The sequence below is a fragment of the Calliphora vicina genome, chromosome 3, assembly GCF_958450345.1.
Source record: "Calliphora vicina chromosome 3, idCalVici1.1, whole genome shotgun sequence".
In the NCBI taxonomy this organism is placed as follows: Eukaryota; Metazoa; Arthropoda; class Insecta; order Diptera; family Calliphoridae; genus Calliphora; species Calliphora vicina.
This window is the reverse complement of record NC_088782.1, coordinates 5,284,869-5,307,370: the sequence shown is the minus strand read 5'-3', so window position 1 is coordinate 5,307,370 and position 22,502 is coordinate 5,284,869. Positions and strand designations below refer to the sequence as shown.

Below are 22,502 nucleotides of genomic sequence, written 5' to 3'. Positions count from 1 at the left end.
GACAACAATGTTTCGAAAGTTCGTATTATTTTTTTTAAAATATAGTACCCTCTGTATAGAACATTAAGACAAAATTATTTTTCAGATATTCTTATTTTTACAAACTCTATTCCACTCTAAGGAGTACAAATGTCACGTGCTATGACATGGAATCGCCCATATATAGAAATTTAAGGTTGTTTTCATATTTTAGTATTGTACATAATATGTCTGATTGTCCTTTGTTCATATAAATTTTCTATTATATGTTTGTATTTTATTTATAAAGTTAACATTATTTGGACAAAATTCAGAGTTAGAGGGGGCGAGTGAGATAAAATAACAAACATATTTCACCATTATTAGTATTTGTATTATTAAGTATATTTGCTTTAATACATATTACATTTTTTGTTTTGTGTCAAGTCATTATCTCAATAAATTAATTGTATTGTTGTTCATATAGAATGTAGTATTTTAGTTGTTATAGTAGTAGGAGTCTATATACCCAAGTAATCGTCTATACTGCACATTGTTGATGATTATTTGGCCAATGTTTTATTTTATTTTTTGTTGTTTTATTTTTATTATTTTTTGTACTCACCATCATGTGAATCATAGAGATAAATTATTTTACGCCAACCGTAAAATTGTATTGTATCGATAATGGCCTGATGATAGTCCGGACGCATACTAATGGCAAAATCCAGAAAACCGGATGATGGTGTAAGCACCTAAATGAGAGCACACAACGTTTATAAAATTATATTAATAACAATTGTAATGCAACAAATACAAAAATATTATAAAACTTATATAAATTTCCAACATGTGAGATTATAAACACGTAGAATAAGTTGAATGAACTGATAAATATTTTAGAATTATAAATAATTGTGTGATGTTTTTGAATTTATACACTAAATTAAAGTGAAATATGATTTATAAATAGTAAATTTTATAATGTATTTAGATAAAAACAAAAAATTTTCTAATAATAAATTATAATGATACCATTGTCATTATCCTAATAAACATTAGGTATTTTTGCAAAAGAAATAGCAAAAGATATGTAACATATTAACTACTATCCTAATTTTCTTGAAACTTAGAACGTCACACAGTGGTATAGAAAAAAGAGGAAACGCTTAGTCCAGTTGGAATGAAATGTGCAAAGAGGAAGTGTTGTTGAGTTTATGTTTTGAATTAAAACATCATGGGTCCCCCCAGGGGTGCCCAGGGTACGGGCAGTGGTCCCCAAAATAGGACACCTCGGGTATGTTACATTTCTAAAACGTTTCTATTTATTCGTTTGTGTTTCGATTACCGAGGCAAATTCTCTGCGAGATGTTAATTTTTCTCTAGTTAATTTATCACGTAAAAAACTTAAGGTATACATGTTATAAATTAATCGATTAGGAATTTTGTTTATTTTTCAAAAATATATAGAACTTTACAATTCATGGAATACTTTTTTTAAAAATATAACAGGAAGAGCTTTTTTATTGAGTTTATGCAAAGATACAAATTTTTCAAATTGAAATTAAATTTTTTATTTAAGAAATCTTACTGTTATATAGATTATTGTATTAAAAATGGAAAAATAAAAACAAATGTTGAAATTTATTATCAGGAATCCCGAAATTCCTAACAAAAAACTTTTGAAAAATCCCAAAAATGGAATTTTTTAGTTTTTTGGCTATAATATCCATACCAGGTCGGGGTTATCAGAAGGAAGACTTTATAAAATAATTAAGAACATAAGTTGATTTTGATATCAACTATGCGATTTAAGAATTTTTTCCCCAAATTTGAATTTTACACAAAAAGTAGGGTTTGTTTTCCCCTAAATATCAAAAATTAATTTTTTTTTTTATTTCAAAAATTATAAATTTCTTATACACTTCTTAGAAATTTTTAAAATAACTTAAAAGAAAAAAAATATTTTTTTCAGAAAAACCTAGCAAAAAATCGCCATTTTAATTTTTTTTTAAATTCAAATTCATATAACTTTGGACTCAGTCATTATTTTTAAAACATTTTTTCTTGATTTTACACACACATTTGTTCTTAGTCCAATAAAGGAAATATGGAAATATTTGAACCCGCTGTTATAAAAAAACTGGAGTAGGATAAGTAAAAATATTGCAAATTTAATATTCAAATGCGAATATGTCCCTAAGCGAATATGTAGAGCTTGATAAGTAGATTCTATATACATATGTAATTGGAACACAAACGAAGACATAGAATCGTTTTAGAAATGTAACATACCCGATGTGTCCTACTTTGGGGAATCCTGGACCTTGGTGGGCCCATGAGGTGGCAACATGTTGCTGGAACATATTTACTAGCAACATGTTGCTGGAACATATTTACTAGCAACATGTTGCTGGAACATATTTACTAGCAACATGTTGCTCGAACATATTTACTAGCAACATGTTGCTGGAACATATTTACTAGCAACATGTTGCTCGAACATATTTACTAGCAACATGTTGCTGGAACATATTTACTAGCAACATGTTGCTGTATCAAATTTACTAGCAACATGTTGCTGGATCATATTTACTAGCAACATGTTGCTGAGACATATTTACTAGCAACATGTTGCTGAGACATATTTACTAGCAACATGTTGCTGAGACATATTTACTAGCAACATGTTGCTGAGACATATTTACTAGCAACATGTTGCTGAGACATATTTACTAGCAACATGTTGCTGAGACATATTTACTAACAACATGTTGCTGGAACATATTTACTAGCAACATGTTGCTGGAACATATTTACTAGCAACATGTTGCTGAAACATATTTACTAGCAACATGTTGCTGGAACATATTTACTAGCAACATGTTGCTGGAACATTTTTACTAGCAACATGTTGCTGACACATATTTACTAGCAACATGATGCAGCAACATATTTATAATGATGTACCTCCTACATTATTTTTCTTGTTTTATTTTGGCTTTTTTGTTATTTCACAAAATTAAAATTATTGTATCTAAACATTTTTCACTACTTCGAACACAGTACCAAGCTTAATATGAAAAAGTTTCTATTCTTTTTTTAGAAAATATATTTGCTAATAAAATGAAAAATACTTCATTAGCTTTTCTCTTTGTTTAAAAAATAATAATGTCATGAAAAAGCCCATTACCCCCACATTAATTTTGTATTTTTTAATAATAATTTCTTGTTAGCATTCTATTTTTTATATTTTTATGATATTTTTGTTTACATTATTTTTTAAAGGTTAAAAATCTGCTTTAAATGAAGTTGTTAATTTATCTTTTAATACCTCATAATTTTAAGTTTTTATGGACATGTTCACTTGTTATTATGATATCGTTTTGGATTCCTTTTTTTTTCAACTATAATTATGTAAAAAATTTAATACTATTTGTTATATTTAATGTTTTTATGTTTATAGAAGAGATACAAATGTTTTCTGTGTGTGTTTATTGTGTATTGTTTTTTTTCTGCTTTTAGTTGACTCTAAATTCCCAGGGGCTAAAGAGACCGGGGCCAGTTGTTTTTTCAGAAATTATTATGATTTGTGGGCTTTTTGTTTGTTTGTTGGCCATTTGCAGTGTTAATGTGTGTGTGTGAGGAGTTTTTGTTATTTCTGTTTGTTTGGACATTTACTACTTTAATAACAATATAAACTGCCTATAAATTTCATAATGTTGGCAATATTGTTGAACAATACATTCATTTTAATGATGCTCATGAAAATAAACAACAATATAGCCAGCAAAATGCGAAAAACAAGAGAAACAAAAAAAAAAGTGTTGTTTTTATTGGACCAACTGGGCGTATGATTAATCGCCAAAACACAACACAAAAACAAACTCATTATTAACATAAAATTTTATACCATGAGCGAAAATACATACACACATATAAATAAAACAAGAGTTATAAAAACTAAGTTAAAAGAGATGTTAAAATATGCAAAAATAAAATTAAAAATTAAAAATATTTGAAAATAAATTACACTCGAAAAGGTAAATTAAATGGATAAAGCACTTTGCTAGTCGCTAGTTATTTATAACTTAAGCTGTTTATATGCGGTGGAGGTGGTTGGATGGTTGTTGATGGAAGTTGGTTGGTTGGTGGGTTGGCAATGTACTTACCTTTTCCGGAAACCAGGGTGTCACAAATGGCATTTGAAAAGTGTTGCTGTAGGAATGCAATGTATCAAATGAATCCGGCGATACAGCGCCCAGCATTGAATAAACGCCACGAGAAAATTGATTGCATACTGGAAAAAAATAACAATGAAAACAACAAGAGATGAAAATAAATTTACACATACACAGAGGATCAACAAAAAAAAATACATAAAAATGAAATAACACATACAAAAATACAATTGAATGTTTTCAGTTAAACAAAATGGCCTATATATGAATCATACAAACAAACAAACACACATATGCATACAAACAAATACAAGGATGGGTGCATGTGTGTATGTATATGACAATACATTTGTTTGTATAACAGAAATAATATTGCAAAACACAACAACAGCAAAGGCAAAACTGAATTAAACTCAAAAAAATAAAAATCAACAGCATCAGAAAAGAATGAAAAACAAAAACCATAATAGTGGGAGATACATTCACATATATATATTTACAGCAGAAAGATGAAGGACATAAGAGTGGAAAAGTGATAGAAAGAGAGAGAGCGACACAGAGACAGAGAAAGTGGGTAATGCAATCTGATATAAATGCATACAAACGGAAAGCAATTAAAAACAAACATAAAACGGAATTACACTACGATTTTCAATAAAGAAAAACAACTGCAGCTACAACAACAACTACAAGAAAACTGACTACATTGAAAATAAAAACAACAACGCAAACAAAAACAATAAGTATTCAAACATAATTAATGTTAAAGCGTCATTTGCTCACGACAGCAAGAGTGTATTTCTGTCAGATCTATGAAATTGCTTTACGAGCACTCAACTCTATTAGTGTGCTACCAGAAAATTGGGATTATCAATTGTAATTTGCTAAACAGTTGTAGGACAGAAAAACTATTTAATTTTGATGACTATTAAAATGTAATTTCTAATGGGAAATTCTTGCTTCGGGACATTGTGAAATTTTAAATTAACATTAAAGGGTTAAGTACATGACCTAGTTCTCTTTTACGGTAATTAGGTGGCTATGGCTCAATTTCTGTATATTTTTTAAAGATTGTATTTAACATACATAGTAAGAACTTATTGGATTTAATTAATTAATTATTAAGTAATTATTAAACAAAGTTTCGTATGTTAGTTTTGTGTGATCAAATGTCATTAATGTATGATCAAAAAGTGTTTATGGATTTTTGATAATTTTGAGAGTCTAATAGATATTCAGCCCAATCTATATATATAAAAATGAAATGGTCCATGTGTTTTATTCGATTCGAAAAAGAAAAAAAAATTTAAAATTCCGGGTAAAACTCGGATTTTTTTTTAGTCCAACTGTAATAAAAAAGCTCCCTAAAGTATGCAGTAGAAATTTAGATATTTTATTTGCAAATAAATAAGAACAGGCAGGTTTATTTGGGTTGGAGAAACTTGAAGAACTAACATTAGTAAATCCTACCGGGCGAAGCCGGGCCGTCAACTAGTTATGAATAAAAACTCCCAGTGAGTTTTTTTCCTTTTCCCATTTTTTCTATTAAAATTCAATGTTAACAAGTAAAAGAGCTATATTCGGCTGTGCCGAATCTTACCCTTCACCAAATTATACTTTAAAATACAAATTTTAAATATTTTTAGAAAAACAAAAATTTAAAATTTTTTTTTTTTTCGAAAATGTCTTTTTTTTTTTTTCCAAATATGTATGTTTTTCTAATTTAAAAAAAAATTTAAAAAAAAATTTTTTGGTTAAAAAAAATTTGGATTAAATAATATTTTTCCGATTTTGACCGATTGTAGGTCCAAATTACTATAGCCTTATATACATCGTTGCAATGGACTTAGAAATGGACTATCATTAGATATCCGTATTGTCTATATTAATGACTTAGTAATCCAGATATATATCAAAAATAGGCCAAAAATCAAGGTTGTCCCGGTTTTTGCATTATATCTCAGCCATTTGTGGACGATTTTCAACATACAGACATACAGACGGACATGGCTATGGCGACTTCGATATGTATAACAATCCAGAATATATATACTTTGTGGGGTCGCAAATGAAAAATTTAGAAATTACAAACGGAATGACAAACTTATATATACACTTGCCACTTATGGAGAAGGGCATAAAAATAAGAATTGGGAAAAAAACTCCCGGGGCATTTTTATTCATAATTGGTCTTTCTTTATAAAAATAGTCACAATTTTTATTAAGAAAAATATGAAAATATTTAATGAAGTCTTCAGATAATTCTGACCAGTGCAAAAATACGTAAAGTCATATTTTGCAGACAAAACGAAAACTCGCTACATTGCAAAAAATGTTTTCATTTTACTAGACGACTTTGAACAATCGTTACTTTTTGAGGAAAAATAGAAGCCCTTTTCAAAAAGAGCTATTACAAAGTCTTTTGTAGAGACCTAAAAAGGAAGGACTAATAAATCGGCTTCATATGTAAGCTTTTTTGGAAAACTATTATGGACAAAAATCTTAATAAAAACAAACTCCCGAAGAGCACATATCGGCAGACCATAAATCTTTGCTATTTGTTGTTATAACTCCGAAACTAGTGAGCCGATTGAAATGCAATACATGTTCATAGCATGGGTAAAATGTTTTCAAAATTCAATTAATCGGAAGAAGAACATTAACTACTCAATTTTATGTATATCAAACAAAAAAGTAAAATTTGCGAAAAAAAAATGAGTGAATTCACTTAATTGTGATAATATTCGAAAAGAATCAATCGATTTTTATGATCGATATCTTATTTTGTTGCTATTATATGCCTCTTTGCTACAAAGTAATAAACCTGAATTTTATGTTGTTTTCGATTTTTAATGAGTTTTTTAAAACACAAAAATTTTCTATTTTCGGGCTTGACCGACCATACTTTTTTTCTTGTTTTGGCTTGAATTTGTTATTATAACTCAAACGCAATATATAAACGGATTAAAAGTTATGTAAATCTAAACTTTCCTATGTTTATTATAATAATATCAGACTAACCATTTTTGAGTTATCATAAATTTTGTGGAGAAACTTAATAAAAAAGTTCACAATTTAAAAAAATCAAAAAACTTCTTCATAGAATTTAAAATTTGGATCATATTTGTAATACTGCACGCAGAGAAAAAATATAATTGGGCATGGTTACTGTAACCATTTATATAGTGTTACAAGTTTTTTAACTATATTATAGTCACAGTAACCATTTACATGATTGTGGTAACCATAATATGGTTAACTTACGATTCACATCATTGTCTCAACCATATATATGGTTACAGTAAACATATATATGTTTATGGCAACCATATTTATGATGAATAATTTTATCATAATATGTTGTACTCAGATTATGATAAGCCTTAAGCCGAGAGCACCATAATATGATATGTCCTTCATCATATAAATGGTTGTCACAAACATATATATGTTTACTGTAACCATATATATGGTTGAGACAATCATGTGAATCGTAAGTTAACCATATTATGGTTACCACAATCATGTAAATGGTTACTGTGACTATAATATAGTAAAAAAACTTGTAACAATATTGAAATGGTTACAGTAAACATGCCCAACTATATTTTTTCTCTGCGTGTGGAACCACAATACATACATCAAAATTGTATAGTGGTTTAAAAAGCCTCTAAAATTTTTTCGATTTTGTTGCCCTGTGTTATTAACGCAAACAGTTTTTGCGTGACTAAATATCGGCTTACACAACTAGTAGCGATAAAAAATAGTTTGAAAAATATGTTTAAATATTTAAAATGTTATAAATATATGTATGTATTTCAAATATTTTAAGACATACTGAGCAAATGGTTGTGTAACTAAAACCCTATTTAGTTGAAATTTCCTTTAACGCCCCTTTTCAAACATTCAAAGGTTCACATTTCAATTTCATTATCATTTCGCAATTTCTACCCTAATGCTCGTTTGCGTTCAACCATGTCACAAGTACACAATAAATTTTACAAAAATAAATGAAAATACAAACAAAAAATAAAAAATACAAACCAAAAATAAGAGACATAAAATAAATAAAAAAATAAATTTCAATTGGCGCCATTTGTTGACCTTATTTAATGAACGCGAAATTAAAAGCGAGACAAAAACTGATAAAAAAAATAAATTAAATTGAAATGAAATGCAATGCAATAAAACCTTAAATTTAAGTATTTTTTATTTTATTATTGACCACCTACTTAAACGTGATAATTTAAATGCATCCGCAGTATTAATAACATCCACATAAGCCTGCAATTCAAAGCGACGTGAGGACACATTCAGATTGTGATTCAGCATGGCGTATTTAAAGGCGGATTGTACTTCGTCGGTACCCTGCTCAAAGATGGCACCTGAAATTAAACACAAAAGTAAATACAATTAAATTAATGTTAATAAATATTTATGTATGATAATTTAGATAAGTTTAAGGTAAAACTATTTTACTAGTTGAACTTTAATTCTCGGTGGGTTATTGTTTTCCCTTTAGACCAAATGATGAATTTATCTGCATTCAAATGTATCATTTCTTTTGTGAAATACAGTTTTTACCTACAATATTTTTGCTCCTGGTATTGCAATAAAAGTTTTTTATAGAAATTTATGAAAATATGGAAACAAAATCCTTTGGCTTCACAAACCATTAAAACTTTGGCCACCATGTAATATACGAGTATAGTTTTATTTTATACAATAGTTTTGTAATGTTTTACCATAGTTTTGGTTGGGTCTATCTTGTTTTTCATACTCTCTCTGTCTCTCACTCTTTCTCTCATTGGGTAAAGGGTTTCACTCGCTATCTGTGAGCTGTTTTTTATTTTAAATGAAAAATAACTTTATGTAGACAATAACACATGAACAAACACACACGGGCAGGCAGGCGCATGCATGTAAAATTTTTTATTTTTTTTAAAAAAACTTTGGAAAAATTTTTACACACAGTCATCATTCATATAAAATATTTGTTATTTGTTGTAGTTGCAGTTGTAGTTGTTGTTTTAGTTATAGTAAACTTTAAAACATGTAAAACTAAATGAAAGTAGTTGTTGTATATTTGCTACAACAACAAGAGTATAATTGAAAATATTTGCAAAAAATACTGTTAAACGAAAGAGAGAAAAAAAAGTACAACACAAAGGATTTTAATTTTATTTTTCGGTTTACTTTATTTTCACTTAGGACTAGAGCGAACACAGAGAGTAAGAGAAAACAACAAACTTTTAAATTAATTGAGGTATGGGCTGGTACTTTTTTTCTGTTTTTTTTCGCCTTTGTTCTAGATGTAATTTTTTTAGTTTTGCCATTTTTTTTTTGGTTGTTTTTGCGTTTGGTGTTTTTACTTGTGGTCTTGACCCGCTGATTCTAACGCATTGTTTGTTTTGAGTCCGCGCGTATGTGTGTTGTATGTGTAATTTACAAATAAAACGTCATAAACAATTTCAAAAAGTTTTAAGCATAATAAAAACATAAAATATCAAAAAAAAAATATTGCAAAAAAACACTCATAAAAATTCTGTAAAAAACTCCATGTTTTGTTATAAACTTTGTTGAAAAAATATGTGTTTGTTTGTGTATGAGTGTAGGGAAAAACCAACCAAAAAATATCTACAAAAAAAGTTTGTTTCACTTTCCTTTCGAGTTCGTAAACTGTGTCGTTGCATAAATTTCATTTTTCTATTACAACTTTTTTCCATTTACCATCTATGTACGTTTTTCCCCATTCTGTGTTTTTATTTTTGTCCCATCTCAGCAAAATAATCAATTCTACAAATATTTTGAATAAAATAGAAAAATATTAAAGTTCCTCTCTGGTTGTTGCTAGGGCTTTTTTTCTCCACTTAAGCCGGGGTTTTTACTTGACTGCACACTGCCATCATTCTCATGGGGTTTAATACATAAAATCTCCAACATTCCGCATTTAACAAATGTACGCATAAATTGTGTCAAAAGTTTTTAATAAAACGGAAAATGTTGGTAGTTTGATTTGGTTCTTCTCATCTGTTCCGTTTTTTTTTCTTTCTTTCTACTAAATATATTTGTTTGGTTACGGGTATTTTACTGTGGCTTGGTTTAAATGCCAGGAATAAAAATCTAGTATTATGTTACATGATGGTTTTGGTCAGTGTCACAAACTTGTTTGATACGACTAAATGCTTAAGTTATTTTATTGATTTGTTAAATGCAAAAAGTTGATATATTAAGTAAGGGAACTTGTATTCAGCTATATCGATTGGTTTATGAGAAAATTCAAAAATATATGAGAATCGTTGAAACAGAATTCTGATGGCTTTCATTTGTGTCTCGAAATGAAAAAAAACATCAGTGATAATCCATACCGTCGAAATATGTGTGTGCGAAATTTTGGGTAAATAATATTTCTCGACAAGGCATCGGATCTAACCCATTCCAAATTTGTTAAAAATTGGTACACCGGTTCTGTTTGGTCATACAAAATTTAAGGTGGTTCAAAAAATGTAATTGAAGACCAGGAATTGGATGCATTACTCTATGAAAATTGTGCAAGTGCTTGCAACATTATTGGGTGCTACTCAAGCAGCAATTTCAAAACGTTTGGGAACAATATTCATCCAAAAGCAGAGAAATTGTGTACCATAAACATTTAAGCTGAGAGACCTTGAAAGATGATTTTTCATGGCCGAAATCATGTTATCGAAAATCATTACGATAACACGAAACGTAAGAGAATCGACACCAAACCAAATAACCATTGCGCTTAGGTAAACCTCTTATTTGGTGGCACCAAAATGGTCCTATTTATTATGAGTTGCTGAAATTAATTGGAAACTTTGTTTCCTAGACAATAACGTCAATGCTATGGCAAAAATGGTTGAGAAATGAAGACTTTCATTCCATAAAAGAAATCTTTGATTATACCTAAACAAAAATAAACAAAACGCAAAAACAGATTTGCTACACAAAAACGCAAAATCTTCGTGTGCTACTAAGGCGCGAAAAAGCTTTATACGAGCAACTCTTAGTGTTCCCCGGGCTAGTAAAAGCTTTTGGTCATTCGTTAAAAGAGTAAAGGATAATGCTAGTTCCTCAATTCCGACTCTTTTAATTTATGACCAAACACTCACTGACCCGGTCGATAAAGGTAACCTTTTAGCTGAATTATTCGCAAGTAATTCTCAGTTTCCGGAAAGTGATCTACCACTGCCGGAACTCGAAAGAGTATTAGTGACTACATAAAAAGGGTTTTATCGGATATCAACGTAAATAAATCTCGTGGATCAGAAGGCATACCAGCAGTGGTCTTGAAGCAGTGCCCTGCGACGTTAGCTCGTTCATTAGTTAAACTTTTCAGCATGACGGTGTATTTCCTGTATGTTGGTCCTCCAATTCCTAAAAATGGAATTACAATCCAATAGCAATTTGTTTTGTTCTTTATAAGGTTATTGAAAATATGATAAACTAATATCTAGTTAAATATTTGGAGATCAACAATTTATTTAACGACTTGCTAGCCTTCCTTGTTTTGGCGCAAGTAAAGTGGTGGCTCTAGATATTTCCAAGTCATTCGATATAGTGTGGCAGAGATCGCACTATACGAGTTCCTACAGATGGGATCTCATCAAACGATTTCAAGATAAATTCAGGGCTACCGCAAGGCGCCGTTATATCTCCTACTCTATTTCTTATTAACCCTATCTAACTTCCAACTCTATCTATTGGAGATTGGGACAGTGAGACAAAATATGAATGATTCCCTTAATCGCGAACTTCTGACAATATTTGGGGTTGTGCGAATAGGGTCGTTTTCAACACTTCCAAGACTCAGTGTTGCATGTTGACACATAAACGAACGACAAACCATATCATCTGTACATCTGTATTTATGGGTGGTGTAAATATTGTGGAATTAGATGCTCTTGATATTCTGGGCAAGACAATACAATGTAATGTCCTCTGGTCTAAAAACATTTTTCAAGTGTCGAAAGAAGCAATGCATCTGATCTCCTCACTATTTACAACACCTATATCCAAACGAAAATGGCATACAACTCCCATGTATGGCCTGGTGCTTGAAAGTCTATTTTAGAGCTTCTCGATTGCGTAGTTAGAGGAGAGGGTGAAGATGATTGTTGGTGACAGTAGGGTATCCAACTCAAGTGATACGCTGTAGCACCGCTGGAGAACCGCGTTTCACTGTTCTGTCGAAACTACAATGGAATGTGTTCTGATGAAATTAGGGATCATGTTCCTATCAAGGATTAACATAAGACTAAGTTTATAAAAAGTGAACAGTTATTTATGAAAGTATACGCAAGATAGTAAATAAATTTTTCAAATATAACCCATAAGTTCAAATATCAAGATTTCATATCAAGTGGACCAACTTTTGAAATCGATGTCTTCCGATCGAGATGAAATTTGCACAAAGGTTAATTACCAAAAAAATCTAAAATTGTATATCTTGAGTTACAAAACATTTATTTTGATAGATATCCCACTCGCAGGAATGGACATAAGCTTCCTGCTAAGCAAAAAATATAAAAAAGACCCCATTTTGAAAAAAAGTTCAACAAAGTTTAAACTTTTATTACATTTATTTATATATTTGTTCCACTAAGACACAAAATAGGCCTTTAAGTAAAATATCTAAGCTTTATTTTGAGAAAAAAATGGCCCATTTTGAAAAAAAATTTAAAAAAGTTTCTGATTTGGGAAAAAATTTAAAATTTTTTTTTTGTTTAATTTCCTTTTATCGAAGATTGAAGAAATAGCCCACATTTTGCTAAGAACAAGAGACAATATAATAAGTTACATGGATGCGAAAAAATACCTGTTTGGCAAAAATGTTAAATTTTGACCCCGACTAACTCAGAGACTTCTCGAACGATCTTGTTGAAAAATTGTGTCTGAACTAACCTTGGTGCCAATTTCATCCCGATCGGAAGACATCGATATCAAAAGTTGGTTCACTTGACATGAAATTCCACATATATGTTTTTAAAAGTGGAAAGACGAAGATACCTTTTTTGAGATATTCTATGCTCAGGGACGAATTTCTATACAATATCATGTTTTGATGAGACACGAATTTCTAGAAAAATCTACAAAAATTATTTTACTTTAGATAATTTGCGCGCATGTAAAATAAAATTCCAATTTTATAATAGATATAAAGTGATTTTCGAAATACTGGAGAAGTTTAAATTTAGCATGGCCATGGAAAACATGTTTACGAAATATTATCGAATTCAAAAGAGTAATGGGTCAAAACTTATTTATGGTTATTGAAATTTTTCGGTTTGTACCTATGATTAGAAGGGGTGTATACTGTAAAAATTTACTTCCACTAGGATACCCATTGAATCCATTGTCGCTATATAAATTGTAGGTATTCAAATGTTATAACGACAGAGAGAAAATCTTTTGCAAACTTGTTAATGGTTCCTCTAAAGAAAGTCACCTCAAAATTAGAGTAAAAGCAAAAACTGTTTTTTTAATACTTTACAATGAAATTTGAAGACGGATACAACTGTATTTTTTGGCGAAAGAGCAGAGAAAATGGTAGCAGATTTTTATAGTGGGTAGAAAGGACAGTACATCGATTTCTTGCAAAAAGTGAAAATGGAAAAATTTACGATATATTCAAATATAAATTGCGATCTCTCCCTATGTCTTAAAAATTATTTATGGAATGAATTTCTAGTCATTATAACGTTTAACTATATTCTGCTACAGACTGATCGCTTTTATTGCACTTGATTTGTAGTGCAAATAAAGTTAGTTGTGTTGTTTAAAATATTAGATTAAAATTCACACAATTAATCACTTACTTAACTACTTCTAAGTATAACTTATAATCTAACATTTTATAATTTTTTAATAATGCTTTACAAGCACCTCTATCATTATTTTAAATACACAAGAAGTTTTATGCACTTTCTCCTGTCTGTCTTTATTTCTATATACATTTTTCCCAAACAATTTTTTAGCAATTAAAAAGTTTTTATTTTTTATTTTTAATTATTTTAATACTGACTATGTATGTATGTGAGCACATAAGAGCTGGTAAATACAGATAATGGTAAAAACTTTTTGTACTTGTATTACAGAAGAAGAAAAATAAAAATAAACGAAATTAAATGTAATTTTTTTAAACGACTGTCAATTAACAATTTTCGTTTCTTTTTTTCAGTTGTAATATTTGTTTTTATTAAATGAAATTTTGCAACAAACAATAAAAGCAATAAAAATTATTGTGCTAATAAGTATTACATTGTTTAAAGTTAAATTAACATTGAATAGTTTAAAACTTTATTTGGAATTAAAAAAAAAATTACAAAATTTAAAGGGAAGTTAGAATGATTTTTTAATTGGTATAAATATAAATCTATTAGTATTAATGTGGTAATGAAAAGTATTCAAATTAAAAAAAAATGCAGTATGAATGTTTTAGAATTGAAGCTCTCGATAGTAAGCCACTTGATATAAATCTGCCACTTGACAGATAATCGGCTGTCATATTAGGAAATGCGTTTATCAATTGTCACAAAATGCTGAACAGTTATTAATATAATATTAAGAAAAATGTCAAAGTTCTAACTGTAAGAGATCGCTAGCAACTCAAATGATCGCTCATTCCTACATATTTTTTATTCCTTCAAAATTCAAAACTATAATTTTATAAGGCTGCCCTTTCATTAAAAAGCCATAATCTATCTATATGTACAGTGGGGAGCTCAAATGAGTACATGTTTCTATTTCGTTCACTTTTTCAAAAAACATTCAGTTCTAAATAAAAAAATAGACAAAACTAAAATAACTCGCATGTACTCAATTTTGCACCCCACAATAACTTTAGGGAAAAATTGCATTTTTAAAAAAAATTTCAAAATCCTTTATTACTTAAATCAAATTTTACACGCATTGGCATATTTTCTATAAATTTTTAATTAACTTTTTTGGAATACTCTCTCTCTCTCTCGTGCTCAATTCGCTGTTAAAGCTCGTACAAATTGGTAGGAGTTAATCGGTATTGTTTCAACCGCCAATTCACGATTCACTAAAAATTCTCAATAGGATTGAACTCAGGACATTGAGCTGATAACTGCATTAATACGAAATTTTTCTAGGAACACCATTATTTACGATTTTTGACGTGGGTCACCATCCTATTGCAAAATTGAGTACATGCGAGTTATTTTAGTTTTGTCTGTTTTTTTATTTAGAATTGGATGTTTTTTGTTTTGAATTGAAATTCATTTTGTTACATATTAAACATAAAATAAATGACAGAAAACATTTTTGGATTTGCTTTATTAGTTTTATATTTATTCCATTGAGCTCCCCACTGTATATATAAAAATGAAATGGTCCATGTATGTAATGTCATCATATGAGAACGGCTGGAGCGATTTGGCTGATTTGTTTTATTCGATTCGAAATTTTCCGGTTTGTAAAGAAAAAAAATTCAAAAATTCTGGGTAAAACTCGGAAATTCTTTTTTTTGTGAGTCCAGTCAACTGTAATAAAAAAGCTCCCTAAAGTATGCAGTACAAATTTAGATATTTTATTTGCAAATAAATAAGAACAGTCTGGTTGGTGTGCGTGGGTTGGAGAAACTTGAAGAACTAACATTAGTAAATGCTACCGGGCGAAGCCGGGGCGATCAACTAGTTAAATATAAATTCCAGTGAAAAATATTCCCTCTTTTAATACAAATAATAAAATTATTAAAATTCGTGCACATGTTTTCATATCTATTATTTTCAAATATAAATATAATGTTATATTAATAATAAAAAAGAAAAACGTTATACTACATAATAGAGAGCAAGAACAATATGAATAAAATAAAACAAATAAGTTTAATTGTATGCAATATTAACGGAAACTGTTTTATTTTTTTTTTGTTGTGTGGTGGAAATTATATTTTAAATGTTTGTAGCTTCTGCAGAATAAATAATAAAACTGCAATGGAAATGTTTTAAAAATTATAAATCTTTTGCTGAGCCATAACGAGCGAGAAATTAAACGTATTTAAAAAGTAATTAAAAAAAATAATGATACATATCAATTTGTTGTTTTCACTTTTTTATTCTCATTTTTGTTATTGCAATAGTTTTAAGTTGAGTTTTATTTGATAGAATAAAACAATTAAAAAAGAAACTTGCATTTATATTTAATAATTTTAAACATTATTCACAGTTAACATACATATACAAATATTTAAATTTATAGAACAAATTATGCATATTTAAGGTGATTATGGAACATTTATATAGTTGCTATTAAATATAGGATATTAACTGCTTATTTAAATGTTCACTATTTTCAGTTAAACTGAATTTAATAAAAAGCCATTGCTATGGTAATTAAAATTTAAAATTAATGACTATTTTCTGAGGAGGAAATTTGAAATTTGTAATGATTCCTCAATAACGGTGGTCCTTATTTTAACTTTTTGATTCGGTCAAAAATTATTTTAATTCATTTCAAAAAAAAAAAAATTTGAGCAAAATCGGATGTCGTTTAGAGGTTTCACATTTTAGTTGAAGTTTTGTATTTTGTATCACAGTTATTTAAATTATTTAAAAACAATTAAGAGAGCTATGTTCGACTTCTATTTAATATATACATATATGCACTGTGGGGCAGAAAATGAAAAATGTTGAAATTAAAGACGGAATTGGCCCTAGCACCATGCGATTGCCAATGTTGTGTTATTTACGATAACATTTTTGGAATAAAAACCTCACCCACGAAAACGATTTTTTTAAAGTGAACATTTTTTAAAATTTTATTACTTTTTTAAAGTATTTAAAACAGTGGACTTTTTCCAGTTACCGCAAATTTTAAATATAGTAGATTCGAGCTAGGTTGATAAATTTATAAAAAAAAACTATTTTCGTTTTTTTTTTGATAAAAAAAAAAATAAAAAAAATTATCCTCAAACTTTACCGGATTTCCAAGAAGTTTAGTTTAGTTTTGGTCATACATTTTTTAAATTATTTATTTCAAAGGCTTTTCGTAGCCTATTTTCTAATTTCAGATTGTTTCTTTGAGTAGCTTATTTACGATTTTGTAATTTATAGGACATTAGCCCTCTAACCCGCAGACTTTAAAAAGCTAAAAAAAGTTGTGGAATATTTTTTTAGGGTAATTATGACCCAATAAACTCAGAAAAGCCATTAGAAACTAATTCGCAAATTAAGTTTAGGAACCAGGTGCAAAAAGTTGAAGAGTGCCTCAGGGCATTGTTGCCGGTTTAGGTATAAAAACAATAATTATGATACGATTTTATTGAAAAACTAATGAAAAAGAACTAATAAAAAATATGTCGAATAGATTGGGCGACTAAATATTAGTAAAACTTTGATTTAAAAAAAAAAATCACATACAAAATTTCACGTCCTAAAATTATGATATCACACACAAAACAGCTGACAGAACAAAAACTTAAAGTTACAGTGCATTTCTAACTTCGAGGAAAATGTTAACAAATCTGTAAATAAAGTCAGAGTTAAATTTAAAAAAAAAAAACTATGATTACTTTTTGAGATAATTGGTGTTGTAATACATGCCTTAAGGCACTCTTGCGGGTTAGAGACTCTAACTTAGAGGATTAAGCCTTTTATATCTGGTGTCAAAGTTGTCCAACAAAGCAAAGTTAGAGGTCTTAATTAAAAAATATTAAAATGTTAAAATCCATTTTTGTATTCTATTGGGTGTATGACATAAAAATGCGGGATTTACATTAGATGGCGTTTATTTTGAATGAGGTTTTTGTTTTTAATAACTCATATGTCATTTTGGAGGGTGCATATCTGTCATTTATTCTCTCTTATTTATTGAACATTAAACAACAGTGTAAACTACAAAGTTTTATTTTGCTTCGAAAATATCGAGTTTTGTGCCAACAAAGCGTCATATGCGCGAAGTTTTGCTTTACTTCTTTAATTTGAAAAAAAGGACTACTATTTGTTTCAGTTTGGAACAGAGTATTCGATATTGACTGGATTCGTTCATGGCCTCAAAAGATGAGCAGTTCTTTTGGCTCGGCATCCATATGTTGCCAGAAAGAAGGGAAAAGGTCATAGCTAACAGTGGTCAATACTTTGAATAAATTTGTATTGTACAAATATTTCAAAATAAAAGCTACAAGTTTTAAGTCATACACCCAATAATTACAATATTGGTATAATATATGTATATTGGGAATTCCTTATTATAGTACGTGACATATGTACGTCTATAGAGTGTAATAGATTTTGCAAAAAAAATCTGAAAAATTATTTGGTATTTATGTTCCATTAATATGGTACTATTTAGAAAAAAATTGGAAGTATTTTCGAAACATTGTTGTAGAAAATATCGATCAAAATAAGGGTATATCGTACGTGACATAAACCTGCGGTAATTTTGAGATATGTGTAAATATATGCGAAAACTTGCGAATCCTGAGAGGCCAAATATTTGAGGAATTGTAAAGGAAAAGTATTTGGTTTAGTGTAAGAAATTAAAAGAAAATTAACGCCTCTCAGGATTCGCCAATTTTCGAATATTTTTACATATATCTCAAAATTACCGCTGGTTTATGTTTAAATAAATATATTTATATTTAAATAAAAATAATCTTTGGAGGATTTTATAGTAAATAAAATTTGATATCATATATAACATATCGAACGCGACAGATTTTTCTCTCATTGTAAAACAATATATATTCTGTAAATATATAGTATAAACAAAATCTAAAAAAAACAAAAAAAAATATATATATGTATATTCGGTTTCAAAAAACAAGGTCATAATAGCAAAAAAAAAATACAGTCATAGTCAAATTCATTTCATATTATATAGAACTATTGTAACTATATATTGTAATTTCTAATAGGAATTACTACATTTATTATTATTATTATTATTTTTCGATATAACCTATATACTGTCTTTGCTATAAATTTAATTAAAAAATTAATGCTGTTTGCTTTCTAAACAAAACTAAATATTATTTATATGTTTAATTGCATTCAATTTAAATGATTCCCTCTAAATTGCTTCAATTTGTTATTGCAAATTTGTGGAGACTAAAATGTATTTAAAATAATTGTAGATAATTTATTTTATTTTATAAAAACCTGTTTATCCGTTTTTTTGTTCCGCACACTTACGTAAATGTATTTATAGAAATTCTAAAAATAAAATTCAACCAACCAAAGTACAAATAATCAATAATCAAACACAGAAATGTAAACGGAGATGACAAGGTGGAGTGCAGAGTACAAAAGGAAATGGTTTGTTTTGTTTAACAAAACCACATAAATATTTCAAATGCAAATATTAACCACAAATTTAAGGGCAGGATTTTCAGTATTTTAATTTAATTTTTCTTTTTTCTCCATTCATTAATGTTGTACATGTAGTATGTATTAGTGTTTTTATTGGTTAATTATTTTGGTTTGCAATGCTTTTGTGTTGGATTTTTTCGTTTTTTCAATTTGGCAGTTAGAGAACGCAAACATACAAACCAACATTGGCAACATTGAACTAACAACAATTAAAACACTCAATGTGGTTTTAATTGCATAATTCTTTTGACACTCGGCCACAATATTCCCAAACGCACAAATGTGTGTTTTTTGTATGAATGTGTGTGTGTGGGTGAGTGTGTGTGTAAGAGAATGAGTTGTGTCCCAGAAATGCATTTAATTATCATCAGGGGCCTGTTTATCACAGCACTAAAAGAGGCAGCCAAAGCCTTTGCAACGACAACAACTACTATAATGTTGCACAATGGTGGCTACAATGCAACACACACAGATCTACACTCAATTGTGCACTCACTCACTTAAATTTGTACTTACGCATACATATACTCTCACTAGCACTTAAACATACATATTGTACATTGTACATACATACAATCTCAATTATTTATGTAATTTAATGCAAATGTATGTAAAATGAACATTTGCAAAGCCTTAATATGCAAAAGCAATTGCCGCAGTAAAAAGCTCAAGTGCCATAAAATAAATAAATTTATCCTTTTGCTGGCTGCTCTTTGTAACGAACGACACTTTTCGCATGCTCACACACACACATAGCGGCAAAACATTTACATTTACAGTTATACTATGTATAAAGCACAAAACAAGAGCTAGTGTTCGAGTTCGAGACAGAGACAGAGAGAGAATTAAACAAAGCATACAAAAAATAATTGTCACACTAATGCTGCGGCTTAAACAAACACAACGGGGACACCAAAAAAAAAAAAACAACAAAATTCCCTAACGGTCATGCTGCAAAAGTGAACAACAACAAAACGCTTTGGCATTTTGTCTTTTAAACAAATATTGTAATAAGTACTTTTAAATTTAACTAAAAAAAGAAACATTAAACAAAAATAAATAAAATTACATGACAGCTAAGCGCTACAAAAGCACAATAAACATAAATTCTCACATAAAAAGAAGATGAGCAGAAATACATTAAAGAAAAAACAGTTTATTTGTTTTTAACTAAAAACTATAAACAAATTTAGCTTCCAGCTCACCGTTGCTTTAAATAAAACGTTATAAACTACATAGAGACAACCCAGGGATTTTTAAACTGGCAGCAATGCACATTCAAGCTTTTTGGGAAACCAGCTGCAAACCAAATGGAATTTAGCCAAAGCCCATGAAATGTTTAAGCATTTGCTATTGCAATACATAAAATATTAGTAGAGTCTTATTTATTTGTTGGAGTTTTAAGTACTCAGTATACTGCAAGAAGTCATATATGCATTTCCACAGTCAAGAACGCGACATTTGTATGACTTTGGAGTGTATAAAAATAAAAAAATCTTTAAAAATTGTTCTTGTTTAAATTTTTTGATTAATGCAAAAGGTTGCTTTTGTTGTTTTGTTGTAATAAATATGGGTTTAAAAATGAAAAGAAATATATAACTCGTTTTCGCCAGCATCTAGAAAATAGTATACTTAAAATAATTATATGTGCATTTGAACAGTCAAGTACCCAACATTCATATGTCTTTAAAGTGAAAAATAATAAGAAATTTTAAAAATTTCTGTCTTTTTTCAATTTTTCTATAGAATAAACATAAAAATGCGGGATTCACAACAGATGGCGTATCTTTTGAACGTTGTTTTTAATAACTTATATGCAATTTATTCTCACTTAGTCATTGAACATTGTAGTCCAATAACTATAGAAGATGTCGAACATTGGCTTTACATCGACATTGGCTTTACTTCTTTAATTTGAAAAAATGTGCAGCTAAAGCACAATGAATGCTCACCCAAATTAATGGTGATTGGGGTGAGCAATATGGTAATTATCACACGGAAGACAAAGATCGCCAGCGGACAGAATTTGAAGACCAAGAATTGGAGGCATTACTCCATGAAGATTGTTGTCAAACTCAACAAACTCATTTGTTTTTCATACTTACATATATATCATTTTTAAGGATCTGTCATTTATTCTCACTTAATTATTGAACACTATAGTATAAAATACATAGTTTTTTTTTTGCTTTAATAATGTTGAATTTCGTGCCAACGAAGCGTCATATGCGGGAAGTTTTGTTTTACTACTTTAATTTGATAAAAGTGCGCTGCAGCACACCGATAGCTCACCGAAGCTCCGTGCGGGAGGTGGCTTGTGCAATTCAGAAGTGGTGATTTTGACATGGAAGACCAATATCGCCCAAGCCAGCCAACAAAATTTGAAGACCAAGAATTGGAGTCATTATTCCATGAAGATTGTTGAAAAACTCAGCATGCAAAATTATTAGGAGCTACTCAAGCTGCAATTTCAAAATGTTCGCGAGCAGCGTGATTCTACCAAAAGAAGTTAAATTGGCTACCATACGAATTGAAGCCAAGAGATCTTGAAAGACAATTTCTCTTATTCGAAATGATGCTTGAACGCTATAAAAGATTGAAGATTGTCATCAAACTCAAAAAAGGTCATATTGAAATATGATTTTCTATTGTCATGTTGAAATATTTCCCATCATTTTTAATACAACCTTTATTATGATATAGAACGCGACATATTTTTCCGCCACGTTTGTAATTCGGATTAGTAAAAGTAATTTCAGCAAAAGCTTTGTATTTATTATCTGCAAATTTTGAATTTTAAAAAAAGTACTAAACATATATCTGCTGTTTTCTTAAATGGACGAAATATCTTTCGTTTTGAAGATATGAATAAATTTGCCAATATTCGTATTTCCAAAAAACCCTATTTAGTGAATCTAATTTTATGGCGTGAAAGGAACCAACAGTTTAACTAAGACCACTGGTAAAACATTTTATGTCTTCTTTACTCCTTAATCCAATCTTTTCT

The 22,502-nt window shown here is 29.1% G+C and overlaps 1 protein-coding gene across 3 annotated transcripts in view; it reads right to left on the bottom strand.

Annotated features, from left to right (window-relative positions):
• The window catches only part of GluRIB (Glutamate receptor IB), a 153,735-nt gene that overhangs the window by 112,052 nt on the left and 19,181 nt on the right, over positions 1–22,502 (bottom strand). For 2 of the 3 annotated variants that reach the window (XM_065503484.1, XM_065503485.1), the window contains exons 1-3: positions 8,372–8,520; positions 4,131–4,258; positions 584–713 (exon numbers count right to left, since the gene is read on the bottom strand). In XM_065503484.1, coding sequence (XP_065359556.1) covers positions 584–713; positions 4,131–4,258; positions 8,372–8,471 — 358 coding nt within the window. In that variant the 5' untranslated portion in view covers positions 8,472–8,520. Of the gene's footprint in view, positions 1–583; positions 714–4,130; positions 4,259–8,371; positions 8,525–22,502 lie in introns of those variants that run through there. The other variant, XM_065503486.1, reaches the window with a different exon arrangement.